General features: G+C 37.5%; 1 protein-coding gene across 1 annotated transcript in view; it reads left to right on the forward strand.

Annotated features, from left to right (window-relative positions):
• Positions 1 to 15,718, forward strand: part of ELP3 (elongator acetyltransferase complex subunit 3) — a 90,492-nt gene that overhangs the window by 67,459 nt on the left and 7,315 nt on the right. Inside the window, exons 12-14 of the mRNA XM_041767612.1 lie at positions 2,010 to 2,075; positions 3,636 to 3,863; positions 5,059 to 5,140. Of these exons, the coding sequence (XP_041623546.1) occupies positions 2,010 to 2,075; positions 3,636 to 3,863; positions 5,059 to 5,140 (376 nt within the window). The remainder of the gene's footprint in view (positions 1 to 2,009; positions 2,076 to 3,635; positions 3,864 to 5,058; positions 5,141 to 15,718) is intronic.

The raw sequence follows: 15,718 nt of genomic DNA on the forward strand, positions 1-15,718 counted from the left end.
CCAGGAGTGGAGTCAAGGCCTAATAATTGGTTCCTAGGCTCTGCCTTCTGCAATTTGGATTCACTAGGTCTGGAATGAAGCTGTGGATTGTTCTCATACACAGTAAAAACATGGACCACACTTTGAAAGACATTGTTTTGAGAATTGCATGTTTATGGACTTGCCCAAGATATTTTATTCTTTTAGTGAAATCTTTTAAGAAAACTGTCCAGAGAAGAGTCTGTGAACATGATTGGCTTATTCTTTAAAAAAAAAAAAAAAAGACAATTTTGGAATACAGGTTGTAGAAAAATAGCAAATGTGTTATTTTCAGTAATTAATAGTGCCAAACAAGACTACATGCCTGTTCTGCTTCCCAATCTCTAGCTGTCCTTGTCTTCTGGCCCCTTTCTCCTGAGAATACCATAGCCAAAGTGATTGGCCTAGCCTGGTTATCCTGATAATCTCATCATCTAGCTATTGTCTTTAACCTAGTATCCCTTTTAAACCTTGATAGCCTCTCTCAAAATAAACTGGGAAGACTAAAATTCAGTCATAACCAAAAATATCTAGTTCACATAGGCAATATCTTTACCATAAAATAAGCACACACCAATCTCTACTTTTTAAAAAGCATTTTCAGGGTATCTGGGTGGCTCAGTGGGTTAAGCTTCCAATTCTTGATTTTGGCTCAGGTTGTGATCTCAGGGTCATGGGATCAGGCTCTACATCAGGCCTGTGCACTGGGCATGGAGCTTGCTTGGGATTCTCTCTCACACTCACCCTCTGCATCCTTTCATAGCCCACCTCCCAAAGGCATACAGGTGTTCATTAAGAGCATGTAACTATGGTGTATTCACATGCAAACTACTGTACAGAACTGCCATAGCTAAAAGACAACATCTAAATGTAATAGACTTGTGATTATAGAGACCTGTGATCCTTGCTTGCTATATAATTTTAGAGTTCATAAGAACTCATCAGCAAAGCATTATTATCTTGAGCTGGTTCCTGGGATATGGAAATAGCTTTGTTTTTATAGAACTGAATAATGAGCTCTTATTTTTCTTGTGGAATTCTATACATATATAACAGTACTTCATAAATACACTGTTTTAGTAGTATAGCTTGCATAGCATCATTACATTTCCTAGGATGATTTTTTTCTCACTGGTAGAAAATGTTAGAATCTTTGACAATAATTTTTACAATTTATTCTGTAGGGGAAAATATGCCATATGACATAGAATGGAATACTGTAAGGATTTTGTAATTAGAAGCATCGGGCTATGTAGTATGCACAATGGGGTGTAGAATAGAAGTGAGAGTCACATCATATGAGTTTGGCCTTGCAGAGACCACACAATTAATGTGTATCATCTGGAGGCAGCTTTTTGCCTCCCAGCAATGCTCTGGTGACTATCAAATTGTATAATAAATAGCTCTAGGTTCCTTCTTTTCTTCCTTTTTTCCTCTCTTCCTTCCTCCTATCCTTTCTTCCACGGTGCCCTTCTCTGCAAAAAAAAAAAAAAAACAAAAAAAAACACAGCAGTCTTTCAGCATCCCTCTTTTTGACATTGTAAAATGATACAAACATGATAATACTAAAAAAAATTAACTGCCATAAAATGGTGAAGTTTTTAAAAAATTAGAAATTTGCCTTTTGTTCTTCTATATCCATAGTTTTGGATTATACTTTGAGGTACAGTTATATCCCCTGGGTAAAACTGTTTTCAGACTTTAGGACGTATGTTATTTACTTTGGGTATTATATATTGATTTCTGAATTCTAAGCTTGTTTTTAAAGCATTACTGTACTAACTTCATACTTTGTTTTCCCCATCTTCAGATTTATTAAAGATGATTTTATTTTTAAGTTATGTTCTTTTTATACCATTATAAATTTGTTCAAACTTAATTTTGAGCCCAGGGTTTGGTGGAAAGGTGTGAATAAAAATTGAATTAGTTAGCAGTTTTGTATTTGCCCCTCTCCTCCTCCACCTTTTTTTTTTTTCTTTCTTTTTTGGCAGTGTCGAGATGTGAGAACTAGAGAGGTTGGAATCCAAGAAATTCATCACAAAGTACGACCATACCAGGTTAGTTTCTTCATTTTATAGAGAGATTGGGTCCTGTTCATAAATTTTTGTCAAGCCTGAACCCACGCTTTCTCACCAAAAGGACTGATCCCTAGAAGCTAATAAGTAAGCAAGGAGTAATTAAGGATAGATACAGATGTCAAGACAGGAAAGGCAAATCTGAGGGTGATTGAATTGTAGAAGAGCCAGGCTAGGAAAACCAAGTCTCAGCTTCATTCTGAAATCAGCACAATCCACTAGAACTTTTCTTCAGGGTTGGAAATGTATAATCTGCATCATCCAATATGGTGTCAGCCACCAATCACATGTCACATGTGACTAGTAGCGCTTGAAAAGTGGCTTGTGCAACTCCAGAACTGTTTATTTAACTTTAATTAATTCAACTATAAATAGCCACATGTAGCTAGTGGCTACCTTGAGGTAAAGCTGGATGTGATGTTTATTTCTCTATGTACAACTATTAAATAATACTCCAGTGGTGATAATCAAATGAATATATGAGCCCTTTTCAGCAGGGGTTCCACAAAACTTAAGCCTAATTGTTTGTAATCAGTTAATTTCTCTCCTTATATAACTATAATGCCTAGCTGTGTGCCAAATTTCCCGGGGGAGTTAAGTGGAACCCCACTTAAGAAAGCCTATGATACTTGCATTGATATTTTTAACATTTGGGAATTTTTGAGGAGAAAAGTAGACCCAAACACAGTTAATCATTTTTTTCCAAATTCCTTTGCAAATCAGTTAGTTAGCAAACATTAAGTTTGAGAAGAAACATAAGCCTTAGTTTGAATTGTTCACCTTACTATGGGTACAGTCTGCCCATTTTTGAAATGTATCTGGGTGTGACCATTGCCATATATGTAGGTTTCTCTGTGCATATTGTTACATATTATAAGTGCAAAGTTCAGTGGCCACTTGAACAATGATTTGAAGAGTCCAAAGCCTATAGATTGCTACCACAAGAGCTTTCCCCAAAAGCTACTCTCCAGTGCTTGAATTTTCTTGGACGTTTTAATCTTATAACTAACTAGGCATAATAGTTTAAAGGGCTCTTCCCTTTAAAGGGAATGCCATACTTTCTCAAAATCTCATCAAGAAACAAATGACCAGTAACACAATTTTTTCCCCCAAAAGCAGGTTTTAGTGAAAGAGGTAAAGGCTAGGAAATGAAACTATTGAACACCTGACTGTTCTGCGCCTCAGTGGTTCTCTCAGGAGCTACACATGTAACATAATGTATAATTTTACCTTAGAGACTCTTCATGGAAGATCAAAGATTTAAGTACATGGAAGCATTTACTGAGCCAGGTCTCTGCAAGAATCTCAAAGTTAATGATGTTCAAATAAGTTTTCTTTTTATAATATTCCACGAACAAGGCATGAACTCATTTAATCATTGATATTTGAGAGTAAACAAGTAAAAGAAGCATAATTCATGATTATTCATTCTTTATCCTTAGTTGAGTATATTAACCTTAGTAAGTACTTATAGAAACTAATTTTGTTCTCTAATTTAAATTTTTTTTTCTCTAACTTAAATTTTTAAAAAAATTTTTTTAGGTTGAATTGGTAAGGAGAGATTATGTTGCAAATGGTGGCTGGGAAACATTCTTATCATATGAAGACCCAGATCAAGACATTTTGATTGGCCTCCTGCGATTACGAAAGTGTTCAGAGGAAACCTTCCGTTTTGAATTGGTTGGAGGAGTTTCCATAGTTCGAGAGCTGCATGTGTATGGAAGTGTAGTCCCTGTGAGCAGTCGAGATCCTACTAAATTTCAGCATCAGGTATCCTGTATTCCATTTCTGTTTGACTGTAATTAAGAAATTGCCCAGTCAGTTAAGCATCTGACTCTTGATTTCAGCTCAGATCATGATCTCAGGGCTGTGAGATCGAGTCCCACACTGGGCTCTGTGCTGATCTTAGACTATGCTTGAGATTTTCTCTCTCTGCCCTTCCCTCTCCCCGCATTCCCCCACCTTACTCACTCTTACGGGCATATGCACTCTCTCTTTCTCAAAAATAGATTAATAAGGAAGAAAGGAAAGAGAGAGAGAGACAAAAATTGCCCAAAGGAGGGGAAAGGAGTAGGTGGAGGGAGGGGACAGAAAAAGGGACAGTGAAAGAGGAAGGAGGAAGGGGAAAGGTAAGTACAGAAACCAAGGAACTAATATTTTATGTTGAGGGATTTTTTTTTTCTCCAAGTTATACCCTTTTGGTATATGAGAGGGGAGGAAGTGAGAGACAAATTTGAGACTCAGTCAAGTAGAATATAGTATTAGATTGAACTATATGAAATTGCTATTTTTGAAAGTCAGAAATGGTCTAATACCAGCTATTTGTTATGATTCAACTATGTATTATGAAATCAAAGCAGATGATAATGTAAAAGCACTTGTGAAATGTTAAAGCTCTTCATACATGCAAGCTGTATCTGATATATAGTGAAATGCTATTCCACTCCCCACAAACAACCTAAACATAACTCCCACAAACATACATAAATAATTTTTTTTCAAATTTCTAGAAAATGGCTTAAAACCACTAATGTGGATGATATAGCATAAACCCTAAACTTGGTGATTTAAGAATATTGCCTGGTTTCAAAAACCTTTTAGAAATTGAAAAGGTGACTAATAGAAACAAGATTAGATGCCCCAGACTTCATCACCTGGAGATTGCCTAGAGCTTATTTAAAAAGAGACAGGAGTTGAGAGGCAATTGCCCCCTTCCTGTGATGAGACTACATCATCCACAGAATACCTTTTGATGGCTTTTGTTTCAAAATTATTGCCTTTTTTACTCATCTGCTGCAGTGTATTTTTGGTATAATTGAATGGTTTCTCTTATTCCCATAATTTTTTTTTTTTGTCTCTCTTATTTTAGCAGATTTTAGCAACTACTGCATATTAGCCTTTTTGTTTTACGGCCCCTCAATGACTTCCTTCTTAATTCCCTATCCCCCTCTTTTGCTCTTTCCAGGGATTTGGCATGCTGCTGATGGAGGAGGCAGAAAGAATAGCTAGAGAAGAACACGGGTCTGGGAGAATAGCTGTCATATCAGGTAACTAGGGGAGGACGGAGGTCATGATCCATTCACATTTTTAACTTGGTATCAGAATTAAAACGATCTCAGGCCTCTCTTGCCCCTATTTGTGATTATTCACAACTGGGCAGAGTATAATAGTGAAAGACTTGCGGTCAGACACGGAGTTCCTGCAAGCAGTTCGGTGGCATAGTTTCAGAAGCACTGCATCTCTGATTGGCAATACCAGTAACTTGGGTCCCGTCTTCCTTGTTGTCTGTCACATCAGTCACCTGTCAGTCCCACTAGCTGTCAGGGGCATTTCCTCTCATGCTCTGTGCCTGGTTACTCTGTCTGGGAAAATGAAATTTGGTGATAGGGATCCAAGAAAAAGTAAACCAATGTGGCCATTATCAATATTGGTGTTCAGAAACTTAGAATGGAACCTCAGTTGCCAGTACAGGATGTTTAAAGGTAGAGTTCTTTGCTCCTTAAATACTGCTCTCAGTGACTTTGCTTCTGGGAAACAGTTTTTCCCTGTTTGCAAGTTTTCCCATATTTATCTAGGACATCAGATAACTGGGGAAGTGGGCACAAAAAGGAAATTCTGGTATGAATGGAGCAAGAAGTAGCATATGTACATATGTACTGTTTCACTCCTATACTTTGGTACTATATACTTACAAAAATTGCTATTCCCAGTAAGAAGCTAATAGGAAAAGCTGTAATCAGAACATAGGTTGTTTTTTCTCCAGCATTTCTTTTCCTATTAGAAAACATTCTTTAAAAAAAAGATTTTCTGGGATCCCTGGGTGGCGCAGTGGTTTGGCACCTGCCTTTGGCCCAGGGCGCGATCCTGGAGACCCGGGATCGAATCCCATGTCAGGCTCCCGGTGCAAGGAGCCTGCTTCTCCCTCTGCCTATGTCTCTGCCTCTCTCTCTGTGTGTGTGACTATCATAAATAAATAAAAATTAAAAAAAAAAAAAGATTTTCTATATTTATTCATGAGAGACCCAGAGAGAGAGAGGCAGAGACACAGGCAGAAGGAGAAGCAGGCTCCATGCAGGGAGCCCAAAGTGGGACTCGATCCTGGGACCCCAGGATCACGCCCTGAGCCTAAGGCAGACGCTCAACCGCTAAGCCACCCACACGTCCTGAAAACATTCTCTCTTAAAGGCAGATTATTTTCTTTTAAGATCTTTTACATAATCCTTTCTGAAAATGAAAGTTGAAATGCATTTTTTTAAAACAAATCAATAATTGTTGCTGATCAATAAATTAGTACCCTTGCTCAGGTTTTAATGATTATAATTATGAAAATGTAATGACCTAGGCTCACTTAATCGTTTAGTCTGGCTATGGTTTTTGGCATTATCCAGGCAGATTAGTAAAAGATTTCTTAACATGGATAGCTTTATATTTTTTCCTCTGTTTTCTTTAATTTCACTAAAGAAGAGGGAACCAAATTAGGCTTACCCAATAGATACTGATATTTGTAATAAAAAATGTTTACCTCTCAACTGTTTAACCTGTGGTTGTTTAGAAGTCAGCCTTTCTTGGTACTCAGGACTCCTACACAAATCTGTGGAGGGTCAAGAGCACCTGAAATTTCAGTGGTCCCTTTTGCTAGAGCACTGTCAGTGTTTTTAGCACAATACTTCTCAAGCTTTAAATGTACTTGTATTTCACCTGGAAATCTTGTTAAAATGTACATTCTGACCCATTCAGTCTGGGGTAGGGCTTCAGAGCCTGCATTTCTAACCAGCTCACAGTGATACCTATGCCAGTTGTCTCTTCTGACCACACTTTGAGTAACAGGATTTTCATATTCTTGTCCAAATCATTAAGATGAGGATACTCTCTGTGGCCCTGGCAGTGCCTGTACTCCCACAGTCTGCTATGCAATCACATGGTTTTCTGGTATCTATGGGAGCATAATCAGTTTTAAAACTGAAGAGCATTGGTAGATTCTTTCACTTCTCCACATTATTTCATTAGCCTTCATAACATCTCTCTCTTTTTAGAAATGTTACATGCAGAGAGGCCCCCTGATTTGCCTGAGGTTCTATTCAGTTGTCCATAAGAGCCTCAGTGTTGGTTTTTTATGAGTAGGATGTCTTTCTAAGTGGAAATCAGTTTCTGTCCTCTTTCTAGCTTTTTATCGTAATCTAAATAATAGCTCAATTTCAGATCATCTGCCTGTAGAATTTTTAAAATAATAAGAAGAGACTTACTGAAAATAGCAGGAAAGAACCTTTCTGCTTATCAGCACTACAATAGGACTACCAAATTTCTGTATGGGGGTTTCCTTTGGCCAGTGAGTTTCTGTTGGAGCAGTCCTGGATTGTCTTTTGAACCAAACTGAGTTCTATAAGAGGAAGGAAGTATTACTTCCTGTCACGCTAGTCTATAAAGCTTTCTATTGGGGAAAGCACATAATGCTTTGACTTTCTCTTTGACTCAACATCTGATCACCTTTCAAATGAAAAAAACCAAGAACATTTGCTCTTTGTATGGTGCATTTTATTTCTCTAATTTAGAAATGTGTTACTGTTCCAGTTACGTTTCTGAGTCAGATACCTGAGATGTTCATAATTCAGAACTTTGAGTAGTGCAGATTTAATGTATTATCATGTCTTATTTAAAATTTAAATTCAGTTTGCCAACATATAGTACATCATTATTTTCCAGTGTAGTTTTCAGTAATTCATCAGTTGTGTATAACACCCAATGCTCATCACATCACATGCCCTCCTCAATGCCCGTCACCCGGTACCCCCTCGCTCATCACCTTCCCCTTCAGCAACCCTCGGTTTGTTTCCCAGATTTAAGAGTGTCTCATGGCTTGTCTTCCTCTCTGATTTTTCCCCATGCAGATTCCTCGCCTACCCTTATGGTCCCTTGCACTATTTTTCTTCCACAAATGATATCACATATCTTTTATGTTGCTTTTGTCCTCCCATGGTTGCTCATTTTTTACTTTGGACTTTCTGCTTTGAGTACAATGAGTGTGTGTGGGTGGTAGGGGGGGAGGTTGTGTTTTAAATTATTTTTGCAAAGAGTCAAACAGTTATTCTCCATAAATTGATCCTTGGAATGAAAATCTGATCACAGTGGTGTTTGTGCACTGTGCTTAGTCACAGTGCTTCATTAGATGTACTGTATAGGAAGAGACATGTGGTAGGGGGAAGGCATTCCATTTGGATTCCAATGGAATGCCTGTGTTGACAGTAACACTCCTTGTGATCTTGGATAATTTCACTTGATCTCCATGGACCTTTCTTTCCTTACTAAAAACAACTGAGGTAGGTTATCTTTTACAGTTCTAGCAGTCTAGAACTCTGCCCTTCAGTGTCTTCAGAGTAACCAATTATGTTTTACTGATTACATTTTAAATAGATTCTTTTCTGAAATCATGTTAGAAAGCCCTTTAATTTCATTAGTAATTGAGTTTGGTCTCCTTGTACACTGGGTATATGATGATAAAAATTATACAGTTTCCCGTTAGGTAGGTTATCCTATCCATGATTTGTGGATGCAGTGACTTCAGTCACAGTTTGGTGATACTTTGTGACCTAAGTGTCCTCTGTTTTTTTCTGACCTTGCCCTTGATTTGTAAATCATCCTTGTTCTGATCTGTAGGATTTTATACACAGTGGTGGCTTAGATAGTCTGTCCTGGCATAACTAGGAGCTTAAGCAAGGGAGAGACAGGTCATTTATCATTCTGGTTACTGTGACTGTAAGAGCAATGCACTTACGTAGAGTTTTGGGGGTTTTTTTCGTAGTTTTTTTTTTTTTAATTACATTCTGATTCATTATGACTTCCTCTCAACTTGCCAGCAGATTTTCTGTCACTTGGATTTATAATCTATGATTCTAGACAATATGATTAACCACACAGTAGATCTGATTTGAATCACTAGTCAGAAAGTCTCCATGTGTTCTATTTTTCCCTATTAAAAACAAGTCAGGGGCAGCCCGGGTGGCTCAGTGGTTTAGCACCGCCTTCGGCCCAGGGTCTGATCCTGGAGAACCGGGATCGAGTCCCACGTCTGGCTCCCTGCATGGAGCCTGCTTCTCCCTCTGCCTGTGTCTCTGCCTCTCTCTTTCTCTCTCTCATGAATAAATAAATAAAATCTTTAAAAAAATAAAAATAAAAACAAATCAGTTTTTCTTTGTTACCTCAAATATATTTTGTTCCTAGAGGGTATATACTGAATATTTTATAGCTGGTTGATCCTTTTTTAAAAGACTAACTTTATAGCTATATGAGAAAATTGCAAATTTTCTTGTTTATTGAAGTCAAATGAAGCACCTTCTTACACTTTTGAGATTATTCTATTTTTATAGTATGTATATTTGTCTCAGTAAGTAAACTGTGTTTTAAGGTTAATCATCAATATAAATGTGAGAATTAAAGCAAAAATGAAATAAATATTTGGCTTCATCAACATCAGAATCACCAAGCATATCGAGTACCTCCTGTGCTCAAGGAACCAGCACTGAGAGGACAGAAGAGTACAAGATGCTGCCCTGTCTTTGAGGGATGTTGCTGTTGGGCTGCACAGCCAACTCAGTCTTCACCCCACAGATTATCCCTAACTGCAGAAGAAGATAAATTTTTCTCTCTGCTTACATCTCAACTCATGATTAATTGCCTAAAAATAAGAAAATAATCTTTTTCTACATACAAAAATAGGTAAATCGATAGGATAAGAACAACCAGTTTACAAAATAATGTGTAGGCAGTTAATTACCGCTAAGTATCAAAGCAGGTAATTAGTCCCCATTACATCCAAGTGCTTTAGTATCTTTCCCCAACTTACTCATGTAGCTTCTATCAACATATATCTGTTTAAGATTAACAAATTGTATCAACTTAAAAGCCGTGATGCTTATCTGTTTCTGATGATCATTCTTTCTAATACATTAAGATGAAGCAGTTTTTTCTCTTCCCTATATGGTGGTATAAAGTGCAAGTGATTATACTGTAGAACCTAACTACAACATTTGAAATGCCATCACTAATAATCACCATGGAAACTGGAGATCTCTGATGTTACACTGCCCGTACCATTTCCAAAAGGGCAAATAGAACTATTGATAGCTACTATTTAAAAAGCCACTTAATACCCCCAACAGAATGATTTTTTTCTTTTGGCAATTTTGGCTAGGTATCAGATCCAATCATGTTACCATTTCTGTTTGCCAAGCTAATTGCTATGCATCAAGACGAACAGCTATTCCCCAAGCTCCCCCCACTACCTTCGTCATAAGCAGTATTCTATTTGTGTTCTTTCAAGTAGAAAATTAATATGGCCATTGGCCAAGAATTGTACAAGGCTGATAGATCACACAGTGGTGGTGAGAAATGAGGAAAATGCCTGAATGGTTGATGGCAGAAATTACTAAAGTCAGAGACTGTTAGCCATTTTGTTTAAACCCATTAAACAGGCAAAGAAGAAAGCAGGGGAGAAGATAAATACACAGGGTGAGTAAACCATAAACCTTAAATATGGAGTGAGTAAAGGAGTCATTGTAGAGATGACATCATTCTAAATCACAGTGCTCAGAATATGATTCTAAAGCTACATCTACAATGCCTACTAGTGAAAAAACATCAATGTAACTGTGCCTTATATAATCTAGTTTGGTTTCCCAGGACTGAAATTAATAGTCTAGTACCCCAGAGCCAGTGTTTAATGATATGTGAGCAGAAAATAGCAGTCGATGATTTCATTAAACTACAAATGGCTTAGAGTTACTTACTGGACCCAGAAACTTCACCTGTATTCCAGGCTACATCCGGTCTCCCTTTATTTAAGGTGAAGGTAATTTTATTCTTTGCATTAAAATCTAGGTGAAAAGCAGTATGCATTTGTAACTAGATCTGTCTGGTAAGGAACTCATAATCCTTACCAAAATGCCTAGAAAAAGCTTTTCCTCATTTGGGCTTATCTGTTTGCTGATGGACACAGGAAGCCTGCCAAAAGCAAACCAGTTTGTGCCACATGTGCATAGCACTTCTCAGAAAGGAGGGGAATAGATTGTTTGCTCTCTTGTAGTTCCTGTCTCATCCCTTTACATAATTTATCTTTTAATAAACTAGCCCCTAATTAAATGCACATTGTTAGGGTTCTGTATATTTCTCTATTTCTTCTGCTTCGATATTCTAACAATTATACATACTTTTGATGCATGTTCCCATAGGATTTTATCATGGTGGTAGCTGATATCTTTCTTTTTAAAGACAATAGATATAACATAAAATATTGCTTTGTTCCCAGGATTTTATTGATTTTAGTATCATTATTAATCAGACTAGCATTGATGACGTAGAATACTATTTTCCTAGATAAGAAATTAGCTAAATGTTTGCTCATTGGTGTCTGTATTGCCACTGGGCAAAAATGCCACTGTGGAGACATTGTTGCCCAGCTCCTCTCAGGACTCTTTAGTCCCTGACTTGTTATTTATTCATTTGTAGATGAATCAGGTACCACATTATAGTACTTTGCATATCCAGTGCATTATACTTTTCCCTCTCTTAGTATCTCATGACCATATTAATTAATTAATATTTTTCAGATATTCCTGAATCAGTCACTAGTGAGTTTCCACTGTTTGGATCTTGTCAACAACTGAATTCATGGTGAGGTTACCTAGGCAGAAGCTAGTGATATGGGTAGGTAGTAACTTGTTGGCCCTTGAGGAACAGTATCTGGCAAGTGCTGATGCTCTTCCCAGGTCCTTGCTAGCAAGTTTCCTTGTGTCTCAGAAATGTGCACATTAATGTCCTAGAGGACAGCCTTGCTAATATTGACACACATCTGTATGCTTTCTCTCCCCATGGTTGTTCCTCTTAGTTTATGAATGTTGAGAATTATGACTGTGTGCTTCTGCTTGAGAAGAGAAATAGTGTTATATCGTGTGGCTCCTAATAATATTCCCGAGAGGTCTGGGAGCTTTGATAGAAACGACTATCTTTATTGTAAAGTTAGACACTTCACAGGCTTTTTCTGAGGAGGGAAGCCTTTTCCAGAGGGGTCTATTCTAGACTACTTATCATCTGCTGTCACAAATTCTGTTTTTATTTTGTTACAATGTTAATTCCCTATCAATGTAACTTTCATATGATTAGTGCGGCTCTTTTTTGTAAATATTTGACATTGCTATAATCCATTCAATGTAATAAAGCTTTCCCCTTTTAGATCTATTAGAGGCAAGGATTTGACAGATTTTTCCCTTTTGCATGAGCAGATCACTAAATAATGCTGGAAAATATTGATGCTGCCCTTCCTTAGCAACTAAAATACTGCTTTTATGGACTCTTTTAGTTTACGCATTTCTAATTCCAACAGAGCATAACACAGGGAATTTCTTACTCTTTGGTCAGCCTGGCTTAAACTATTGTCTCTGACTAATAGCTCACATTTTAAGACATTAACTGGTGGATTTAGGGATCTGGATAGTGGCCGTGAGATATAATGTTTCCTTATGCTTATCCCCCCATCCTTTACCTCTCTGAGCATCCAGTTGTCCAGTTTGTCCACTATTTATGAATGAATTACTGATGTTTGGTATGCCAGTCCAGAAGACCCAGATCTATACCATATGTGCTCTATTACCTCTTACTGAAAATCCTACCGGTTACTGATTGTTTTGGTTTTTTTCTTGTTGTGTAACACACCACACCAAAATTTAGTGGCTTAAAGAACCACCGTTTTATTTGCTTAGTGATTTAGTGATTTTCTTAGTGGGTTAGAGAAATTCAGCAGATCCTAGAGAGGATGGTTCATTTGTTTTATGATGTCTAGACCCTTCACTAGGGTGGCTTCAGTGGCTGTCAGTTGACTAGGTTGGCTTGTCTGGAGTCTCAGTTCTAGCTAGTAGCAGGTGCTCAGTTGAGACTGTCAATATAAGCACCTTGGTTCTTTTCCACATAACTCACACATCCCGTAGCTTGAAGGCTGAGCTCTGAAAGGAAGGGGAATCGAGACTTGGGCTTAGAAGTCCCAGAACATCTTATATTCATTATCTGTTGCTGTGTAATAAATAACCACAAAACTTAGTGGCTGATAACAAGCAGTTTATCACACAGTTTCTGTAGGTCAAAAATCTAGAAGTAATTTACCTGGGTACCTCTGGCTCAGGTATCTCATAAAGCTACAGTTAAAGTATCAACTGGGGATGTAATCATTTTAGGATTCAGTTGGGGTTGAAAGACCCAATGCCAGGTTACCGTGTGGTTTTGGCAGGCCTCAGTTCCTCACAGGCTGTCGGTTTTAGGGCCACAGTAGTAGACCATGCCATGTAGGTCTCTCTATAGAGTTGTTCATCATGTGTCAGCTGTTTCCCCCAGTAAAGTGATCACAGAGACAGAGAGTTGCTTATAACAACTTACTGGTTGTTTTCAGTGTCTTGTTAAGATCTAGTGTCCCAAAATAGTTGGTTCTATTTTTTGCAGTTTCCGTGGAGGGACTGATCTCTAGAATTTCCTATTCCAACATTTGCTCTTTTAAAGTCTGTTTTTTAAGACTATAAATAGAAGGATCCCACTTCCTATCAGGTTACAGGTGGCACAGTCTTCAACTTCTGCAGAGACACACTAATAATTTGGGACATGAGCAAAGTAGTGAGAATGATCTATGACATACCAATATTCTACACTGATATGAACAGAGCCACTCCATTTTGGAGTGGAGTAAATTTAAATACTTAAAATTTAGAAGATTACGGGCTCTCCTATATCAGATACCCTATGAAGGGAAGAAACCTAAGAGCTGTAGGATAACCTGCCACCATCACCCTACTCTTAAGTTAACTTTCATTTAGATTCTCTTTAAGTGCTTTATAAGTTACCTATTTTTATTCATTGAGATACTTTTATTCATTCAGTTTGTCTTTGTTATCTTGGTATAGCCATTTCAGAATGGATAGAAGAACTTTTAGGTTGCTGGGTAGCAGGTTGGATCTTGTAACTCTGCTCACATATTATCTGTATCTTCCAAAGTATTGGAGAATAAGGTACTAAGGTGCTATATTAATGACTTTGAATAATCAACTGCTCTATGTGGGTAACTTTAAGGTTTTTTTTTTTATTTTAAGAACAGGAAAAAAACCTCTTTCAAAGATTTAAGGTCATTGAGTTAATTGGTTCATTATCAAACATTCTGAATAAAAACCTTTTCCTCTCATATGTGCTCATTGTTGAGGAGTGAAATATTGCCATCCAACTAAGAGATCAATGAGATATAATAAAGTCTCATTTTAGTAGCAAATGAATGAAACTAATGAATACATTTGCCTTGTATTAATGCTACTAGGCATTTATCACTCAATAATTGATTAATTGAACCCCAAAGTAATTAAAACAGTTTATTTTACTGATTTTTTAAAAATGATCATGAATCCATCATCTCAATCATTGCACCTACTCAGAAAAATCAGATGTAAGTTTCATAGGATAGATTTAGCATATTTTCTCTTTTCAAGTTTGGCTTTGGAAATGTGATGTGGGCTGAATTTTAACCAACACATGACTAGCAATGAAGGGGACAGTCTTGTGTCTTAACAGAGGTAGTATCGAACTAACACATATATTGACTCTATCCCATTCTCTCCCCGCTTCCTGGGACTGCATTTAAACATTTGTTAGGCCTACTCATTGTATCCATTGTGTCTCAGACCCTCTTTCCCTACCCCTATTGTTTTGTTTCTCCATGTGTCATTGTTAATATTTTCTTCTGACTTAGCTTACAGTTTACTAATTCAGTCTAACCTACTGCTAAACTCATTGAGGACTTAATTCCAATTTAATTTTTCAATTCTTTGATTTCTAGTATATTTTTCATCTATTACATCATGTTTTATAGTTTCTTGTTGCTTTTAAACAGTCTTAAAGTCAGCTTCTATCTCAATGAATGTAGTAAGCGCAGCTTTTCTACAATTTGCATCAAATGACCTCAGATCTGGAGTACTGATAGTCTCTTGTTACCCTGTTGTTTTGTTTCAAAGTATACCTCATTATTTTGTTCAAAGTATACCTGAACATTTTATTATTAGAGAGTTTGCTTTCAAGAATACTTCAAGACCAGATGATATTAGCTTCTTCCAAGGAGGATTTCTGTTTTCCTTTCACCAGGGCATCTAAGAGCACGGTTGTCCAAGAGCAAGGCTTGCAGTTTATCTGGGTTGTTTGAATGACCCACTCCCCAGCAATCCCTCTCTCCACTTCAAAGTCGACCCTTTCAAAGTCCAGAAAGATTGTTATGTTGGAGTCTGTGCCTTTACCAGGCTCTGAATTCAGACCCCTGTCTGTTCCATCTCCTTGAGTCTTTGAAGCAACTCTGGCTTTCAGTTACTCCCACAATCCAGACTGCACCCTTTTGTGGAAAGGAGTAAGATGAGCGGTGGCCATGTGACTCCTGCCGGGTCCCACTTATCTCCAACTAGTCTCTGTGGATCTCAGCTGCTCTTCCTGGATTAGCAAACACCACTGAGGCACAAAAGCTCTACTCCCTTCTTAAAGCTCACCTTTCTCCTTATTCTCTGCCTGATAAGAACTGTTGACTTTTTTTTTTTTTTTTTACTGGAAGCATTTTGAGTTTGTCC

The sequence above is a fragment of the Vulpes lagopus genome, chromosome 8, assembly GCF_018345385.1.
Source record: "Vulpes lagopus strain Blue_001 chromosome 8, ASM1834538v1, whole genome shotgun sequence".
Taxonomy (NCBI): Eukaryota; Metazoa; Chordata; class Mammalia; order Carnivora; family Canidae; genus Vulpes; species Vulpes lagopus.